The sequence below is a fragment of the Lampris incognitus genome, chromosome 8 (assembly GCF_029633865.1).
Source record: "Lampris incognitus isolate fLamInc1 chromosome 8, fLamInc1.hap2, whole genome shotgun sequence".
NCBI lineage: Eukaryota > Metazoa > Chordata > Actinopteri > Lampriformes > Lampridae > Lampris > Lampris incognitus.
The window spans coordinates 45,208,846-45,229,933 of NC_079218.1; the positions used below are offsets into that span (position 1 = coordinate 45,208,846).

Here is a 21,088-nt window from a genome sequence, read left to right on the forward strand (position 1 = left end):
GAGGGAAAAAGGAAAAACGGAGAGAATCAATGGGGTTGGATTAGAATCCTTTATCAACCACACACAAAGAAAGATAAGATTAGAAATTAGGGCATTTGAAAATGGTCCAGGGTAGGGGTATGGATACTATTCATATCCTATTGCAGACTCAAAGGACTGCAAATTAAATTATTTTAAAAAAAAATCATGACAAGAAAAGAGAAGTCGCTAACAGCTCTGTTGTGTCATGCCAAAGTTTTAAATGGCTTTAAATTATGTTTTATTTATTAATTGAAAATGCTTATGAACTTATGAAAGCAGTAAATTGCATCCTAAATAACACACACACAAGTACAATTTACCATTTACCCATCATGCACCATACCCCCCCCCCACTCACACACACACACACGTCTTAGCGAGACAGCCTAGTCAGGGGAATGTGTTGCCATGCTTGCAGTCTCTCTGCTATTTAATATGGGCTAGATAATAGTTTGGATGCGCTCCAGACCTGTTTTTTTTTCCATCGTTAAAGCTTTTTATAAATTGGGTTGTTTTGTGCCTCGTCTGGCATCCAGCTGGAGAGCAGCATTAATCCCTTCAGAAACCGCAGAGTCCAAGTGCCAAACTCGTACCGGCTTGCTGTTATTTTATCATTGCTGGTTTATTCGGCATGATGTTTGGAGACGTAACACAGTCGACAGACGGCTCCTGTGTTCTCCTCTCATATGACATTCCTCTCGCCTCATTACCTCACCGAGGGCAAATCTGGGAACCTCAAATGCCTCTCAGGCCAGCAACCCTCGGCTGTAGGAATTCTTATAAAAAGACATTTTTTTTAATTGAGCTAATCTTGATCAAATGCCTGTCTGGCAAGCCGGCAAACACTGGAAGCTGAATGGGAATTCTGAGCAGGGTATTTTAAGCTCTTTAATAATGTTTATATGCAGGCCTGGATATTTTACATGTAAACAAAAGTCATTTGAAATGCTTTCTATTTCTGATTGCAGACACTAGTTAATCTACAGACATCCAAATCATAAATAAATAAATGGGGCGGCGCAGTGGTTAGCGCGGTCGCCTCACAGCAAGAAGGTCCCGGGTTCGAGCCCCGGGGTAGTCCAACCTTGGTGGGTCGTCCCGGGTCGTCCTCTGTGTGGAGTTTGCATGTTCTCCCCGTGTCTGCGTGGGTTTCTTCTGGGGGCTCCGGTTTCCTCCCACAGTCCAAAGACATGTAGGTCAGGTGAATCGGCTGTACTAAATTGTCCCTAGGTGTGAATGTGTGTGTGTTGGTCCTGTGATGGCCTGGCAGCCTGTCCAGGGTGTCTCTCCGCCTGCCTCCCAATGACTGCTGGGATAGGCTCCAGCATCCCCCGTGACTCTGAGAGCAGGATAAGCGGTTTGGATAATGGATGGATGGATGAATGTAGAGGAATAAAGGGAGTGTGAAGAAGTAGCAATGTGGCTAACAAGCAAACAGCAGAGCTGTACCAACACCTAGCACATCACGGATATGGACTGCTATAACACCAGGGCTATGATCAGTGTCTGTCATCACAGGTGTCCGTAAGTTAAACCAGAACAGTGATTTGCAAGACTGCATCTTTAAGTGAAGAATTAATTTTTATCTGCTTTAAGAGTATCTTTTTTCATCCACTCGGTATGGCGAAAAAAAAATCAATGCAATGTGATGGATAAGCGACAGCTAGTTTCAGTTCATCACCGTGCCATCCAGTTAGTCCAAAGAAGTATCGACAGTCACAAACTGGCCTCAGCCCATCTACTCTGTACATATAGCGCCTCATCAACCCGCTGAGATGCCCCAGGATTTTGGCCGATGACCAAAAAGGGTTTAACAACGCTGAAATGGCTGTAGCCCTTGAACACTTGTGGATATACACTCACCGGCTACTTTATTAGGCAGACCTGTCCAACTGCTCGTTAACACAAATTTCTAATCAGCCAATCACATGGCAGCAACTCAATGCATTTAAACATGTAGACATGGTCAAGACGATCTGCTGCAGTTCAAACCGAGCATCAGAATGGGGAAGAAAGGTGATTTAAGTGACTTTGAACGTGGCATGGTTGTTGGTGCCAGACGGGCTGGTCTGAGTATTTCAGAAACTGCTGATCTACTCGAATTTTCACGCACAACCATCTCTAGGGTTTACAGAGAATGGTCCGAAAAAGATAAAATATCCAGTGAGCGGCAGTTCTGTGGGCGAAAATGCCTTGTTGATGCCAGAGGTCAGAGGAGAATGGCCAGACTGGTTCGAGCTGACAGAAAGGCAACAGTAACTCAAATAACCACTCATTACAACCGAGGTATGCAGAAGAGCATCTCTGAACACACAACACGTCGAACCTTGAGGCAGATGGGCTACAGCAGCAGAAGACCACACCGGGTGCCACTCCTGTCAGCTAAGAACAGGAAACTGAGGCTACAATTCGCACAGGCTCACCAAAATTGGACAATAGAAGATTGGAAAAACGTTGCCTGGTCTGATGAGTCTCGATTTCTGCTGCGACATTCGGATGGTAGGGTCAGAATTTGGCGTCAACAACATGAAAGCATGGATCCATCCTGCCTTGTATCAACGGTTCAGGCAGCTGGTGGTGGTGTAATAGTGTGGGGGATATTTTCTTGGCACACTTTGGGCCCCTTAGTACCAATTGAGCATCGTGTCAACGCCACAGCCTACCAGAGTATTGTTGCTGACCATGTCCATCCCTTTATGACCACAGTGTTCCCATCTTCTGATGGCTACTTCCAGCAGGATAACACGCCATGTCATAAAGCTCGAATCATCTCAGACTGGTTTCTTGAACATGACAATGAGTTCACTGTACTCAAATGGCCTCCACAGTCACCAGATCTCAATCCAATAGAGCACCTTTGGGATGTGGTGGACCGGGAGATTCGCATCATGGATGTGCAGCCGACAAATCTGCAGCAACTGCGTGACGCTATCATGTCAATATGGACCAAACTCTCTGAAGATAGTTTCCAGTACCTTGTTGAATCTATGCCATGAAGGATTAAGGCAGTTCTGAAGGCAAAAGGGGGTCCAACCCGGTACTAGCAAGCTGTACCTAATAAAGTGGCCAGTGAGTGTATGTACGGTGACCTCACAGCAAGAAGGTCCCGGGTTCGAACCCCAGGCCGTCCCGGGTCCCTTCTGTGTGTTTGCATGTTCTCCCTGTGTCTGTGTGGGTTTTCTCCGGGTGCTCCGGTTTCCTCCCACCATCAAAAAGACATGCATGTTAGGGTTAATACTCCTGCCTGTGTCCCTGAGCAAGGCAATGGAAAGAAGAACTGGAGTTGGTCCCCGGGTGCTGCAGCCGCCCACTGCTCCTATACAATAGGATGGGTTAAATGCAGAACACACGTTTCACTGTAATCTGTACAATGACAAAATACAGTGCCTTTCTTCTTCTTCTCTTTCCTCTTCTACTATATGCACACTTTTAATTATATATCTGGCTTCTCCGGAAAGGAAAGCTTTTGTAATTTGTCCATGAAGTGTCAGATCCCCCCCCCCCCAATTGTATCCACCCAATCACCCCACTCTACTCAGCCGTCCCGATCGCTGCTCCACCCCCTCTGCTGATCCGGGGAGGGCTGCAGACTCCCACATGCCTCCTCCCACACATGTGGAGTCACCAGCCCCTTCTTTTCACCTGACAGCGAGGAGTTTCACCAGGGGGGACGTAGCGTGTGGGAGGCTCACGCTGTTCCCCCCAGTTCCACCTCCCCTCTGAACAGGCGCCCCCAACCGACCAGAGGAGGCGCTAGTGCAGTGACCAGGACACATACCCACATCCGGCTTCCCGCCCGCAGACATGGCCAATTGTGTCTGTAGGGACGCCCGACCAAGCCGGAGGTAACACGGGGATTCGAACCGGCGAACCCCGTGTTGGTGGGCAAGAGAATAGACCGCTATGCTACCCGGACGACCCCCGAAGTGTCAGACTGAAACCAAGTTCCACTGAAATGGAGTTGCCGAGGCTCAAACACAGAGGCCAAAACACGGTTTTTCCCGGCAGACATCTACCAGACAGTAGCCGTTACCGTAGCAACTACATACATGTTCGTGATGTGGATAGTCCTACATTAGTCATTGCCTTACATATGCCAGTAATAGAAAGTATGAAAAAGGTCATTTTTTGGGATGTATATAGCTTTGATATGGAAGGGCTTAAAATATGAAGAATCTCTTCCTCCTCCTCCTCCTTTTCCTTCTCCTCCTCCTCCCCCTCCTCCTCCTCCTCCTCCTCCCAGTCATTGTGAAGATGGGAAACATCCTCTGCTTAAAGGGATATAAGTGGCCACACCATGTTCCCTCATCCGTCAACTCGCCCTCCCTCCTTTTATCAGTGACATTAACGGAAGCTGAGGCACTTAATTCTCTCATTTAGATCATTCCGGGATTTTTCTTTTCGGAGTGCCAAGGGTTTTTCCGACGGTAGGACTTTCCACCCTGGGAATTCATTACGGCAGAAACTCATGAGATTAGTCGTCATGAGTCCATAGTGCGTTTGTCCAATTCATCATCTCAATAAAAACAGTCAACGCGATTAAATATATAAATATATTAATTAATAATTGAATATATAAACACATTATCCCAAAACTGGCTAACTCAATTCCTGTAATTCATCACACATCAACACATCGGCACGTTAGTGAAAAACAACACACCCGAACGGTGATTAAAACAAAATAAAAGACATGTGTAGAGGGACAGTAGGTTGTGACCCTGATGAGTCTTGAGTACGAGCACACAACTCTGACGAGCCTCACACACACACCAGCGTTGTGTGTAGCAAAGGAGGGGAATTGTGTGTGTGTGTGTGTGTGAGAGTATATTTATGCACTCATTTGGGGACTGGATTGGGGACAGAAAAGAAAAACAGAAGCATGTTGTTTACTGAAATTAATACCATTCCTCCCCCACAGACACACACACACACAAGCTTGTGAAATCATAAGCCGTGCATCAGCGTAGACTGGGGAGGCAGGGAGGGAGGGAGGGAGGGAGGAGGGGGGGGGCAGCACAGCAGAGGTCTTCCCAGTGTTGCAGATGAGCGGGCTGAGTCACAGTGTCCAGCGGACATGGACTTTCCATTACTGTTTGACTTTTTAGAAACACAACTTTCACACAATATCGTTTGTAATGACTGCTGTGGCAACACAAGTGTCCGTTTGTCTTGCCAATAAAGCACTTCTGAGTTTGAATTTGAGAGAGAAGAGACACAGAGAGACAGAGGGGGAGAGAGAGACACACACACACAGACAGACAGACAGAGATGGGAGATTTTCAATGTTTCAAAATGTCAAACATTTTCAAATTTTAAACCTTTTCAATGTTTAAACTCTTGCTTTGGCAATATGTCCAGAGTTACATCATGCCAATAAAGCCTACTGAATTTGAATTAGAGAGAGGAGAGACAGAGACAGAGACAGACAGAGGAGCGAGCAAGTGAGAGAGATACAGAGGAGAGAGAGACAGGAGAGACAGAGGAGAGACAGACAGACAGAAGAGAGAGAGACAGAGGAGAGAGCGAGACAGGAGAGAGGAGAGACAGAGACAGACAGACAGAAGAGAGAGACAGACAGATAGAGAGAGAGACAGAGAATAGAGAGACAGAGAGAGAGAGAGAGACAGAGGAGAGAGCGAGACAGGAGAGAGAGAGAGAGAGAGACAGAGGAGAGAGCAAGTGAAAGAGATACAGAGGAGCGAGAGACAGAGGGGAGAGACAGAGGAGATACAGACAGACAGAAGAGAGAGACAGAGGAGAGAGAGAGACGGACAGATAGAGAGAGAGAGACGGAGAATAGAGAGACAGAGAGAGAGAGACAGACAGAGGAGAGAGCGAGGCAGGAGAGAGAGAGAGACAGAGGAGAGAGCAAGCGAAAGAGATACAGAGGAGAGAGAGAGACAGACAGACAGAGAGACACAGAGGAGAGAGACAGACAGATAGACTGGAGAGAGAGACAGAGGGGAGAGCAAGTGAAAGAGATACAAAGGAGAGAGAGAGAGCGACAGAGACAGAGGAGCAAGACAGACAGACAGACAGGAGAGAGAGTCAGAGAGAGAGATACAGAGGAGAGAGAGACAGAGACAGACAGATGGACAGACAGAGGAGAGAGAGAGAGAGAGAGAGAGAGAGAGGAGGAGGAGGAGGAGGAGGAGGAGGAGACAGGGGTTGACTTGACAGAGATAGTTTTAAAACAGGGGAGGAGGTGAAGTGGTGAAGTCTTGCTCATTAACCAGCAGTGTGTGTGTGATCTGGAGAGACGGTGTGAGCAGTGTGTGTGTGTGTGTGTGTGTGTGTGTGTGTGTGTGTGTGTGTGTGTGTGTGTGTGTGTGTGTGTGTGTGTGTGTGTGTGTGTGTGTGTGAGCAGAGCTGCTGCAGGAGAGGAGGGCAGTGAAGAGAGGGACCGGGTAACATCACAGAGGAGGAGAGGAGGAGAGGCTTGTCACGAGCTGATATCATGAGCAGCGTTAGAGGAGGAGAGAGATGTTTGGGGGGTGGACCTTAAGGCGGGCCGGCCTCTTCCCTGTGTCGTGTGGACTTTCTAACCCACCTGTCCAGAGTCCCACGGTTAGACCGCCAGCCCTGCCACCAGCCCATGTGTTTCCTGTGTGCTTGTGTTCCCTCAGAGTGCCTTCGTGGTGGAGCGGCGTGCGGGTCGGTCTCCGTGTCAGAATCAGGACCCCTCCAGAGCTTCGGACCGGGGAGAGACGGCCAACAGACGACGCTCGCGACCTTTGACCCGCAGCAGACCCCTGACCCGCTCCTCCCTCTACTCCCCAGCACTCCTACATGCTCGACGGGCCAGGGTGAGACACACGCCGTGTGTGTGTGTGTGTGTATCTGTATGTGTGTGTGTTTGTGTATGTCTGTGGGTGTGTGTGTGTGTGTGTGTGTGGGTCGCTGGAGAGAAACAGGACAACAGTATGTTCTGGGGGTGTGGGTGTAGAGTGGGCTTCTCCGTCAGCACCAACAGCTCTGGTTGTGTGAAACAACTTGTTTAATTGTGTGTTTGAGGTGTTTGGTTTCTTTTATTTGCTGTGGATGCCACAACCACATGAGTAAGTGTGTGCGTGTGTGTGCGTGGGTCTGTGTGTGTATATTTGTGTGTGTCTGTGTATGTATATGTGTGTGTCTGTGTATGTGTGTGTGTGGGTCTGTCTGTGTATGTGTGTGTCTGTGTGTGTGCACATGTGTTTGTCTATGTGTGTGTGTGCATGTGTGTATGTGTATTACGTGAGTCCGTGTTTGTATGTGTCTGTTTGTGCGTTTGTGTGTGTGTGTGTGTTCATGTGTGTGCTTGTCTCTGTGTGTGTCTGTGTCTAAGTGTGTGTGTCTGTGTGTGTGTGTTCATGTGTGTGCTTGTCTCTCTGTGTGTCTGTGTCTGCGTGTGTGTGTCTGTGTGTATGTGTGTGTGTGTGTGAATAATGTGTGTGCGCGTGTGTTTGTGTGTGTGTCTGTATGTGTATGTATGTGTGTGTGTGTGTGTGTGTGTGTGTGTGTGTGTCTGAGTGTGCGTATGTGTGTGTCTGTGTGTGTTGTGTGTATGTGTGTGTGTGTGTGTGTGTGTGTGTGTGTGTGTCTGAGTGTGCGTATGTGTGTGTCTGTGTGTGTTGTGTGTATGTGTGTGTGTGTGTGTGTGTGTGTGTGTCTGAGTGTGCGTATGTGTGTGTCTGTGTGTGTTGTGTGTATGTGTGTGTGTGTGTGTGCGCGTGTGTGAATAATGTGTGTGTGTGTGTCTGAGTGTGCGTATGTGTGTGTGTGTGTATGTGTGTGTGTCTGAGTGTTTGTGTATGTGTGTGTGTATGTATGTGTGTCTGTGTGTGTATGTGTGTGTTTCTGAGAGTGTGTGTGTGTGTGTGTGTTACTTTCTGCCGACCAGTAGATCCATTATGGAGGGTCTCCCTTTCCCCATCTTGCAGGTACAGAACAGAAAGCTCCCGCTCCTGAAAAGAAACACAAAGAGACACAAAGAGACACAAAGAGACACAAAGAAACAGATGTGCTCATAACATGTGTACAGTCCAGCCTGAAGACAAAGTGTCCTTCTGAAATGGGTTTATGTATTGCTGCACCAGGCTGCAGGGCTCCTCGAGGAGACCCCCGGTGGCTGGTGGCAGATGTGCTGGTGGTGGCGCGGGCTGACCTGTCACAGGTCATGATGTGTGCTGTGATGCTGCGTCCTCTGACGGGGTCCCAGCATGTGTGATGCTGCGTCCTCTGACGGTGTCCCAGCATGTGTGATGCTGCGTCCTCTGATGGGGTCCCAGCATGTGTGATGCTGCGTCCTCTGATGGGGTCCCAGCATGTGTGATGCTGCGTCCTCTGACGGGGTCCCAGCATGTGTGGTGCTGCGTCCTCTGATGGGGTCCCAGCATGTGTGATGCTGCGTCCTCTGACGGGGTCCCAGCATGTGTGATGCTGCGTCCTCTGATGGGGTCCCAGCATGTGTGATGCTGCGTCCTCTGACGGGGTCCCAGCATGTGTGGTGCTGCGTCCTCTGATGGGGTCCCAGCATGTGTGATGCTGCGTCCTCTGACGGGGTCCCAGCATGTGTGGTGCTGCGTCCTCTGACGGGGTCCCAGCATGTGTGGTGCTGCGTCCTCTGATGGGGTCCCAGCGTGTGTGGTGCTGCGTCCTCTGACGGTGTCCCAGCATGTGTGATGCTGCGTCTTCTGACGGGGTCCCAGCATGTGTGATGCTGCGTCTTCTGACGGGGTCCCAGCATGTGTGGTGCTGCGTCCTCTGACGGTGTCCCAGCATGTGTGGTGCTGCGTCCTCTGATGGGGTCCCAGCATGTGTGATGCTGCGTCCTCTGACGGTGTCCCAGCATGTGTGATGCTGCGTCCTCTGACGGGGTCCCAGCATGTGTGGTGCTGCGTCCTCTGACGGGGTCCCAGCATGTGTGATGCTCCGTCCTCTGACGGGGTCCCGGCGTGTGCGGTGCTGCTGTCCATGCGGCGCCGGAGGATTAACCATGTAACAAGGAAGTGGCCTGTGATGCTGTGGTTCTGATCCGCTCTGCTGGACCGGCACCAGCGGTGCGTGTACGTGGTGGTGTCTCCGGCTCGCCCCCAGCTTAGCGCTGAGGATGAGATCAGGGCGTCTCGGGGACGGATGCAGACTGACCCGAGCCTGTCAGTCGTCTGATGTGGCGTGTTGGTGTCCAACCAACTCAGCGTGTTACACATCTCATCTCTTAATCAGGGGTCAAGGGGCAGAGAGACGTCTCCGCCACAGGACTGTGGTCGGGGAGTTGGTGATGTGGGACGGTCTGCTCGCATGTGGACGTGTGGTTTTTTTTTGTTGTTGTCTTTTTTTGGTCAGTTAGCTCTCTGTCTGTCTGTGTGTGTCCTCCCTCACCCTGTACGTGGCCCTACCTGTGCAGCACACACCCCCGCATGCTGACGCTTCTACCAAACATTCTGACACGGTCCTCAATCCCCCTTTCCCTCCATCTTTCCCTCCATCTTTCCCTCCATCTTTCTGTCTTTATTCTTCCTTTACCGACTTTCAGTATTCTCACATGTGGCCTGCCTTCTGACCCCTCCCTCTGTCAATCTACCCCCCCACACACATCTATACACACACACGCACATACACACACACGCACATACACAACACATACACATGCACACACATATACATACACAGACACACATGCACATACACACAACACACACATACACACACACAGACAAACACACACAGACACACCAAGACAAACACACACACACACACACACACACACACACACACACACACACACACACACACACAGCCCTTCATCCCTCTCCTGGTCCATGGTTCCGGGCTTGCATCCAGCGTGCACACTCCCTGCTGTTGAGTAAATAAGACGGAGATAAAGGCTCAGATGAAGACTCGTATGAAGGCTCAGATTAAGGCTCAGATGAAGACTCAGATGAAGACTCAGATGAAGGCTCAGCTGAAGACTCAAATGAAGACTCAGATGAAAACTCAGCTGAAGACCCAGCTGAAGGCTCAGATGAAGGCTCAGATGAAGACTCAGATGAAGACTCAGCTGAAGACTCAGATGAAGGCTCAGCTGAAGGCTCCGATGAAGGCTCAGCTGAAGACTCAGATGAAGACTCAGTTGAAGACTCAGCTGAAGGCTCAGATGAAGGCTCAGATGAAGACTCAGATGAAGGCTCAGATGAAGGCTCAGATGAAGGCTCAGACGAAGGCTCAGCTGAAGACTCAGAAGAAGACTAAGATGAAGGCTCAGCTGAAGACTCAGATGAAGGCTCAGCTGAAGGCTCCGATGAAGGCTCAGCTGAAGACTCAGATGAAGACTCAGCTGAAGACTCAGCTGAAGGCTCAGATGAAGACTCAGAAGAAGACTCAGACGAAGGCTCAGCTGAAGGCTCAGACTACATCTGCTATGTCCCCCGGCAGACGAGGTCAGCCTGCTGTCTGCCTCAGACAACAACAAACACTCCGCCTGTCTGACAGACGGAGAGACAGACAGAGAAGCAGGAAGTGGAGGGGAAGGAAAAGGAGGGGAAAAAATGAAACCTTCATGTCTTCTGGTATTCTCATAGAGAGACGTTCGGTTGGGGGGGAGGGGTGGGGATGGGGGGGGGGGCGGGACACCGACCCTCCGTTACAACATGCCACATTATGATAGCCAGTTACTTTGTACGACAGAGTTTCTCTTCTCTCCCTTTGTTCTTTTGATGTTGCAGCTTTTTTACATCCACACACACAAAACCCCCTTAAAGTAAACAGAGGCTTTTCCTCAGGAAGCTGCTGTTTATTGTGGAGCAAACCCTGCGCCGCTTATTTCCACCCGCTCCGCCGAGCGGGGTCATATCCATACCTCGCACCAGCCCCGCTCTCTCTGCCTCTGCCCACGTACGTTCGTTTCCCACACACGACTCACCTGCAGTGCACAAAACGCGACGACCGAACATCCATCACTGAAGATTACACCTTCCATTGCTCCACTAAGTACAGCAAGTTTGATCACTTACATGGGTGCCGGATGGAGGGAGGGCCATTCATTTCAGTCAGATACCTCGGTTTTCGTCTTACACACACACACACATGAAACACGTGCACCACAAATACACTCCCACTACACAAAACACTCACACAGACATGCATATTTATAAGCATGCATCCATGCGCGCGCATGTGATGTGCACGTGCACACACACACACACCTAGCACATGTTTCCTTTCATACAGAAAAGGCTTAAGAAATGCGGCCCAGGGCAGTTCTCCGCTTTTGTGTTAGCATATTTGTTATTTGTTACATCTACAGAATGGCATGTGTGTGTGTGTGTGTGTGTGCGTGTGTGTGTGTTTGCTGTAGAATTTGGAGCAACTCCCCGCCGATAACTTACAGAAGAACAAAGCAGACCAGAGGTCAAATGGTCACTGAGGTGGCCATGTCTCTTTGACCCCTGACCCCCGGGTAATCAGTTGTCAGCTGCCAGATAACACGGTTTGATGACGTGTCTGGTAGCTTGTGGGCGGCGGAGCGATAACCACACAGTAGCTCCTAAGTTCAGATCCAAAGCCAGCAGGCATTTAAACCACGTGTACTTGTCTCACTTATTGTATCTGAGAAACAGAAATATGGGCAGCAGAAATGCAGCGTCCCATCCAGATCACTTATACTGCAAGAACGACAGGGATCTGCCTTGGTGATACTGGTGCAAGGACAGACATTCATGCTGCCATATGCACTTCCTGCACACATGGAATCAGTACATGGCGGCACGAATTCACCTTTGCAGCGGCCTCACCCAGTACCGTCCATGCAGTGTCTTTGTCCACGTCTGCGTCTAAGTTTGTCTTCGTTTGATGGCTTGGAGAGCTGGCGCTGGATCAGCTGGGAGAGCTTGGTCTGCTGCGCCCTGTGGGCCCAGGGACCACGGCCCTGCCCGGAGCTGTGCCCGAAGAGATAACACCGAGGGCGGTCTGACAGGTTGCGGAAGCGGGGCAGGCTAAGCTAACTGCTAGCCCATGCAGACCGGCAGTTCCTATAACACCGAGGGTGGTCTGGCGGCGGCCTCGCCTGGCATTGTCTGTGTTGTTTTTGGTGTCGTCGTGTGGAGTTTGGGGAGGTGTGTCGAAGGTGTCTGGCTGGGAGAGCTGGCGTTGGATCGGCTGAGGGAGCCTGGTCTGCTGCATCCTGTGGGCCCAGGGGCCATGGCCCTGCCTGGAGCTGCGCCCAAAGAGTAAACACCGAGGGTGGTCTGACAGGATGTGGGAGCGGGGCAGGCTAAGCTAACTGCTAGCCCATGCAGACCGGCAATTCCGACAGTCATCCTGGCGGGCGTTCACTCCCTTGGACAGTGAATTGTTTTTTTTTTTTATATGTTGAATATTTGTGTTTTTGTAGTTTTTTTTGTAGTTTTCTGTGGTTTGGATATATGTATTCTTTTAGTTGGGATGTGTGTTTTTGTCTTTGTGTTGCATTGCTGTGTGTTGGGGGAAACGACATTTCGGTCGTGATTCCTGATATGGTACAGGGACAACAGCCCTTAACAACTGCAGGAGCACTGAGAAAGACAGCAATACACATTAGTGCACACGTCGCTTTACGTACACACATCCAGCATCATGTGTGTGAGGATCAAGAACTACACAAAACGCAGACACGTGCCATGTACTTCTCCCCATCACACTGCTGGTGTTAACAAACCGAAAATAAAAGACGGACTGATGATGAGGGGTTTTCCAAAGGAATGTGTGTGTGCGTGTGTGTGTGTGTGTGTGTGTGTGTATTGGTAGGTAAGAAGTTAGCTAGGTAAAAGGAGCACGAGAGGCCGTGGGATCAGACTGATGTTCAGGAGGGAGTTTATTTTTCTCCTAACCGTGACTGATAAAGCACAGCTGTCCAAACGGACACAAGCGTGCGCGCACGCACACACACACACACACACACAAACACACACACACACACACACACACACACACACACACACACACACACACACACCTCAAGGTCTCTGCTCCAGATTTATAGCAGGTTTTCCTTAAGTCTATTTGAGGAAGGTACTGGACGACGTATTTGATAAATTAGAACAATGTTGCAAGACAAACATCAGGAACCAGGAACATGTATGTGTCATATCGTTTCCCCCAGCCCACAGCATTGCAACACAAAGACAAAAACACATACCCAAAAACTACAAGAACACATATATCCAGACTAACACATATATCTTAATAAAAAATTTTTTTAAAAATGGCTGTCCAGGAGAATGAACGCCAGCCAGGATGACTGTCCGAGCTGCCGGTCTGCATGGGCTAGCAGTTAGCTTAGCCTGCCCCGCTTCCGTGTGCTGTCAGACCGCCCTCGGTGTTTCCTCTTCGGGAGCAGCTCCAGGCAGGGCCGTGGTCCCTGGGCCCAAAGGACGCAGCAGACGAAGCTCTCCCAGCCGATCCGGCGCCCGCTCTCCCAGCCATCAAACAAAGACAAATTTAGATGTGGACAAAGACACTGCATGGATGGTGCTGGGTGAGGCCGCCGCAAACGTAAGTTCGCACCGCCATCTTCCCACACCGGTTGAGGTCGCTGCAAACGTGATTTGCGCCGCCATCTTCCCACACCGGAAGCCGAAGATTCAGGCTAATATATCCACCATATCAACAAACAAACAAAAAATCACTGAATTTTTTATACAAATCATATTTGTAATTGTTTCCACCATTCTTTAAATGCATAGCTGATGGAAAACTGACATTTGGTCCTCATCACCCAACAATATGGTCCTCTCCTTTTCTGCAAGGCGTCATGATAAACAATAGTGACCCTCATATGTTCTCAGTAGCATGTAGTATGTGTGGAGATGATGTTCCTCTACCAGTCATGTTGCTGTTATATCTTACCTGTCATATGATGTCATACTTTATAAATACCAGTTTTTCTGAATCTAGGTCATCTGTATCTCAGTAATCAATCACCATCAGTTCCTTTGTAAAGCTATCTATCTATCTGTCTCTAGCTAGCTAGCTAGCTATATCGATCTATCTATATCCATCCATCCATCCATCATCGATCTATCTATCTATCTGTCTCTCTCTCTCTCTCTCTGACTTCTGAATAGCCGGGCTACTTTAAAGATCTGACCTTCAAGAGATATTTCCAGAATCTAAAATATTCATTTATGAATAAAACACTCGAGTGTGGACTCTTGAGTTCCACATTTTGAAGGTCTCGTTCTCAAGACAACATGGACTAATGTAACGGTGTACGACCACGCATGTATGTGTAGACTGCACTAACCAGTCCCACTCCACGGGCAACTGCGCTAACCAGTCAAGTAAAGGGTCGGACCCTTTAGCCAATGGGCTAGCGAGTCTACACATCCGTGGTCGTACACTGCTACACGAGTGATACTTTTTCAAAACTGGTCAAGTGCAATGGTGTACTTTTTCTTGTTACTGAATATCAAACTTTCCATTTTCAGAGGAGTGCATCTAGTCTAATTTCTTTTTAACGTATGTCTCTGAAACGTCATAAAATTGGAACATGAAACTTTTCCTCCTTGGCGGAGAAAGATAGATATTACACCAAGGTGAAGTGTTGACCTGTACTACAACGGTAGACACTTACATGTAGTCATGGTGATTCACTGGAACTGCACTGTTCTGGCGTCAGTCTTTACAGACGGTCTGATCCCATTGGTTGTGAGTTGCCCCCCCCCCCCCAAAAGGCTTGTTCTGGACTCGGTCTCGCCGTGGGTGGTCTTGACTACAAGGCTATTAGCAGCACCCGCTATTTGTGTAATCTTAGAAGGTGTTTTGGGTGGCAGGGAGGTTTAGTGGTTACACTATCCTTTGGCCAGACAGCATGAGTTCAAGGCCCTCATCAGCAAACAGTCGCCCTGCCGAAGTGCCCTTGGGCAAGGCAGCGGTCCCCTCTCACATCCGCAGCTGCTGCTCTATAGGTTTGTGCGCCGGCCCGCCTTGTGCGGTGCAACGGGAAAGAAATGACGTGGATCCATATTTTACCCTGTCATTTTGAAAACGTGTCCTTTCTGAAAGGGTCCTATTATTTTACAGTTGAACTCTGAGGCTGCATCGTGTTTGAGAAGTTCCCATAACTGCCTTGAGACGCAAGCTTCCCCCCGTGACAGGAAATCATGATGTGAGTCACTGATGGAAAATAATGAGTAGTTTTTCCCAATTTCTGAGAACCTGACACGTTTGGAGGTTTTCATCAGACGGAGGTAACGTCCAGAGTGAGTGTCAGAGTCCGGTTAACTTTTCCCACACTGATCAGCTCGACTCTGGGCTGCTCGCCTGATGCCACCCAGACTGCACACAGTCAGTCAGTCAGTCAGTCAGTCAGTCAGTCAGTCAGTCCACACACAGGGAAACTGGAAGTGTTAGGAGTCTTTCTCTCTCTCTCTCTCTCTCTCCACACGTGTGTGTGTTGTGTTTGTGTGTGTTTGTGTGTGTGTCTGTGTGGTGTATGTTTGTGTGTGTGTGTGTGTGTGTGTGTGTGTGTGTGTCTGTCTGTGTGTGTGTGGCGTATGTGCATGTTTGTGTGTGTTTGTGTGGTTTTTGTGTGTTTTTGTGTGTCTGTGTGTTTGTGTTCATGTCCATGTTTGTGTGTGTTTGTGTGTATATTTGTGTGTGTGTGTTTTTTGTGTGTATATTTGTGTTTGTGTGTTTTTTGTATGTGTGTGTGTGTCCCCTCTGGATCCTCACGAGCAGGCTGAGCTTCCGTTTGTTGTGTTAACATGCAGTAACTGAACATGTGAGTCACATGTTGTCGACGAGGCTCACATTACAACAACACACGTTTAATTCAACACAATCGCAACTCTCTTACTACTACAACCTCTTCCTTTTCCCTCATCTAGTTCCTTCCCGGTTTTCCTATATAAGTGCAGTTGTAAGTAGCTGATATCAGCAGCCTCTCCACCCCCCCCCCGACGTCCCGTAATTCTGCAGCATCATGTATTATTGTCTGAAGCACTTGGCCTAAAGACACGGCAGTCCCATGCATCAAATAAGAAGACACTAAGTCCCCCAGTTGACCCCCCCCCCCCCGTTCCACGAGCGGGGTGTTTCCTCGGTGCCACACACTCCCGGGCTGAGGGCAGTTTGTGGGGAGCAGTCAGAGCCGGCTGGTCTCATGTGGCGGGAAACACTTGGGAACGGGTTTCTGTTGTGCGGCCCGTTTCGTGGAGGAGGCTCGTGGGTCATTGTCCGAGCTTCACTCTCCTCCACTGCCGGACCATAAAAATGGAAGTACCGGGAGGGAAACTGAGTCACCGGGTTTGGACTCATGTTCTGTTGACACTCTTAACTGCCCCCAAGTGTAAATGTGAATCGACTAGCTTGTGGTTTACCCCTGTTTGTTGTGTGAATAATGTCTTTGTGCGTGTGTCTTTGTGTGGGTTTCTGTGTGTGTGTGTGTGTGTGCGTGTGTGTGGTGTATCTCTGTGTGTATGGTGTGTGTGCTTGTCTCTTTGTGTGTGTGTGTGTGTGTGTGTGTGTGTGTGTGTGTGTGTGTGTGTGTGTGTGTGTGTGTGGTGTGTATGCGTGTGTCTTTGTGGGTTTCTGTGTGTGTGCGTGTGTGTGTCTCTGTGCGTGTGTCTCTGTGTGTGTGTGGTGTATCTCTGTGTGTATGGTGTGTGTGTGTGTGTGGTGTGTATGCGTGTGTCTTTGTGTGTTTGTGTGTGTTTGCACATGTGTATGTCTTTGTGTATGTGTGTATGTGTGTGTGTGTGCATGCGTGTGTGTATGTGTGTGTGTGCATGTGTGTGTATGTCTGTGTGTGTGTGCGTGCGTGTGTGTATGTGTGTGCGCGCATGTGTGTGGGTGTTTTTGTGTGCGTATGTGTGTATGTCTTTTGTGCGTGTGTGTGTGTGTGTTGTAGGGGGTTATATTAGTCAGTTGTGGGTCTCATTGTGTGTCTCTCTCTTGTTTTCTTGCAGACTGCAGGGAGAATGAGCAGCAGTGGGTCAGCAGGTAGGAAAGCTTGAAGTGTGTGCGTTTGGTTTGTGGACTTGCAGCAGCACAAAAATGTCTCACTGGTTACATTGTTTGCATTCCCACTTTGGGATATAACTGGACTTCTGGGAATGTCCCACACAAAAATTCCAAACCCTCTAGAAGTAATGATATGCTGTATCTGCTGTAAGACGCGTGTGTGTGTGTGTGTGTGTGTGTGTGTGTGTGTGTGTGTGTGTGTGTGTGTGTGTGTGTGTGTGTGTGTGAGAGACGTGTGTGTGTGTCTGTGTGTGTGTGCATTAGGAGAACATACACACACACACAAAGACACACACACACACACACACACACAACTTGGGCGTATGCGTACACACAGATGCTAACAAATATACACTATCATACCGGCTTTTGAAGTGTTGTTGTTTTGGTTTGTGGTGAGATAACATAGCAGCTTCAACATGTAACCTTATATTTCAATAACATAATTTTAATAAAACATAATTTAAATTTAATAACACCATGTTTCATAATAATATAAATGATATATGAATCTATATATAAATATAATAAACATATATAAATATATATAAATGATATATTTAATAATAATATTTGATAATAACAAAAACATATTTTTTAACTTCCCTTGGGAATGGGAAGCCTTACGGGGAAACGTTACATGAGATTTAGAGGCATCGTGACTGGAAATTGTCGTCATGAAAATTACACTTATTGAATTTTTCCCTTATGAACTGACAGCAGTTGTGGGTCTGTGACGCGCTGAATATTCATATGTGACGCGGCTGCAGATATTTCTCGTGGCTCCACGTGGAGACAGTTGAGAGAGGCTGATTAATGAGTCCGGCTCTGACCTCCGCCCATGCCGCTTGTCCTGAGAGCGTGTCCCGTCTTGATTGACAGGCACAGGCGTCACGGCAACCGCAGTTAAGTGCTACCTAGGGAGATGTCCTGGCAACAGGGTACCATTCACCGTGCTGTGTGTGTGTGAGTGTTTATTTGTAAGTGTGTGTGTGTGTGTGGGGGGCGGGTGTTGATACATATTTGATGGGTTGGGGGTGTCTCCAGAGTGGCACCACCACCAACCAGCCCCAAAGGGTCACATTACTGTCACTGATAGTCCACAGAGGAGAAATGCCGTGTGGGTAATGAGGCCCCCGAGACTCCTGGGGGGGTCAGAGGTGATGTCACCCCCCCCCCCAAACATAGGTTGGGAGTAAGTGTGTGTATTTATGTTTATGGAGGGAGAAACCGAGACACGTATCTAATTTACACTCTCAAGTGAACGGCACATGGCAGTGCAGGGTGAAAGTAGAGACAAGTTTTATTGTTCTGAATGTATCACAAGTACGCTTGTCTATTTCACTTGAAGCGTGTGTATTTTTATTTTTCCGTCTCTGATATGGGGGAAGATGTTGACCTTTGATCGAAATCCCGTTGGATCGCCGACGTTCGTCCGCCTGTGTGGTCTGTGTTTTGGATGTGATACGGACACATATCTCTGGTCGCATAGCTGACATTCACTCCTCTGGCCACGTGGTAGATAGAGGATTCCTCACAGGGCTGAGCGAGGCCTGCTGCGGCGGTTTGCAGAGGTGTAAAAACCAGGTCCAGAAAGTAAAAGTCCAAACCATGTGTTTGCTGTACTCGTGCACTGCACCAGCAGGTTCTAGTCAACACCACTCCTCAACTAGGTAAGGGGAAACTAGTTAATGAAATCAGCTGGTTTAGTAACATGGTTGGAGCAAAAACACGGTTTGGACATTTACTTTCTGGACCTGGTTTTTACACCTCTGGCGGTTTGTCCACGGCTATTGTCGTCGCCCACGAGAACGAGCGGGATCTCACGCCGACCTGAAACGACCACGGGCGGTCATTTTGACCGCCGCGGTTTTTAAACACTATATATCCTGTCAAGATAGATGCCCATGTTAGCATGTCTGTTAGGAAACGACTGACACCAAAATTAGCATTTTATCAACTGTAATACTATTTTTCAAACAATTTAAAATGGCCGCTGTCCAACGCCTGTAAATACTGCAACGCCTCGGTGGTAGTCGTGGTGCGTCTGTAACGACGTCTGTACCCAGACATGTTGGCAATAATCAAAAATCAAGTTTAGACTATTACTCTCCACTGGAGGACGCTAGTGTGTTTCTAGGACAGAGCAATGAACTTCACGACCATGACGCACACGATGACGCGCAAATTACGCGGGGTCATTTTGACCGCTCATGGTCGTTTTAGGTAGATCTTATCATAACTTTTTTTTGGTGCAGTTGATCTTAAACTCATTTTAATGTAAATATATGCAATTTTAGTAGAATTCAGGGGTTGGCAGTTCAGGTCATTAAACTTTGGAAACCCGAAACGGTCAAAATGACCGGCTTGGTCGTTCCAGTCATAACTGTGCTCGGTGTAGGGTTCTCGTTTTATAGCAACACGTAACCTGGATAGAAGGTGGTCCGAGCTGTGTCTGTTTGACTTCCTGTTTCTGGTCGTGGAAGAGGGGCTGCATCTGTAAAGAAAGGACGCGGGCCATGGTGGGATGTGGGTTAAATCAAAGCTCGCCCCAAGCCTGCTGAGGAAAATTTTATAATCCCTCCAAAGATGAGCGGATTTATCCTCAATACATTTCCTCTGGAGAATTATATAACGCAGGAGCTTAGGCTCCCGCCTGCATTGATCTCAAATTCATTTGCAACTCCAGGTCAGACTCCTCGTCTTTGAGTCTGCTCTGGTTACAGCCTCTGCTGCAACCGTACCGGAGAAGCTGAAGTGATGACTACTACAAACGAATCCCAAACAGCCGAGAGTTCAGCGTCTGAACCCGATTTGAGTCAAAGCCGAAGACGTCTGCGCTTTTCTGCTTGCTTCTGCTTGGCTGAATCCGCCTGCTTGCTTAACTTATTTCAGGTGTATCTCCAGCACACCGGCTTTCCTGGTTTCACCATATAACCACGGTGTTTCAAGCCCCTTTTTGTTCTATCTTGAGGAACGAATAGGTTCACGGTGCGCTTTGAAAGCGATTGTTTCAACATTACTCTTTATTATATCATCTTTATTATATCATCAGTGTGCAGCGAGCGGGTGTTCTCAAGGTGCGGTAAAACCATCCAGACAAGTCGGTTCGGGTCAAGTTTATTTGTAAAGCCCAGAATCACAGTTGCAGTCTCAGAGGGCTTTCCATTCATACAGTAGACGACACTAGTACTGTTTCTTCACAGCAATACAGTCCTGGGTTCGAACCCCAGGCCGTCCCAGGTCCTTTCTGTGTGGAGTTTGTATGTTCTCCCCACGTCTGCGTGGGTTTCCTCCGGATGCTCCGGTTTCCTCCCACCATCAAAAAGACATGCATGTCAGGGTTAATACTCCTGTCTGTGCCCCTGAGCAAGGCAATGGAAAGAAGAACAGGAGTTGGTCCCCGGGCACTGCAACTGAACCACTGCTCCTATACAATAGGATGGGTTAAATGCAGAAGACAAATTTCATTGTAACCTCTCATCATCTCATCGTCAGCCGTTTCTCCGGGGTCAGTTCGCGGTGGCAGCAAGCTAAGTAGGGCCCTCCAGACGTCCCTCTCCCCAGCAACACCCTCCAGCTCCCCCTGGGGGGATCCCAAAGGTGTTCCCAGGCCAGATTAGACATGTAGTCCCTCCAGCGAGTTCTGAGTCTATCCCCGGGATCTCCTCCCAGTTGGACAAAGGAAGGTGACCAGGAGGCATCCTAATCAGATGCCGGAACCCCCTCAACTGGCTCCTTTCGATGCGAAGGAGCAGCGGCTCTACTCCGAGCTCCCTCTGGATGTCCGAGCTCCTCACCCTATATCTCTAAGGCTGAGCCCAGACACCCTACAGAGGAAACTCGTTTCATTGTAACCTACAATGACAAAATAAAGTGGCTTTCTTTTCTTCTTTGGATGACACTAGCTATCCTCAGAACGAGGAAGACCTCCACAGGGACAGGTTGACAGTGTGGTAACCAGTCTACAAAAAAGACACTTTAGAAAAGCATTTAACGACTACACTTAGCAATCACAACACTAGGCAGAAATGAAAAATGGATGCTGAGATAGCGTTGCGTGCAGAAGCATGTCAATCATCCT

At 48.7% G+C, this 21,088-nt stretch overlaps 1 protein-coding gene across 1 annotated transcript in view; it reads left to right on the plus strand.

Moving 5' to 3' along the window:
• The first annotated feature begins 6,370 nt into the window (after positions 1 to 6,370).
• The window catches only part of LOC130117332 (stAR-related lipid transfer protein 13-like), a 72,821-nt gene continuing 58,103 nt past the window's right edge, over positions 6,371 to 21,088 (plus strand). Inside the window, exons 1-2 of the mRNA XM_056285546.1 lie at positions 6,371 to 6,830; positions 16,950 to 16,983. Of these exons, the coding sequence (XP_056141521.1) occupies positions 16,962 to 16,983 (22 nt within the window). The 5' untranslated portion in view covers positions 6,371 to 6,830; positions 16,950 to 16,961. The remainder of the gene's footprint in view (positions 6,831 to 16,949; positions 16,984 to 21,088) is intronic.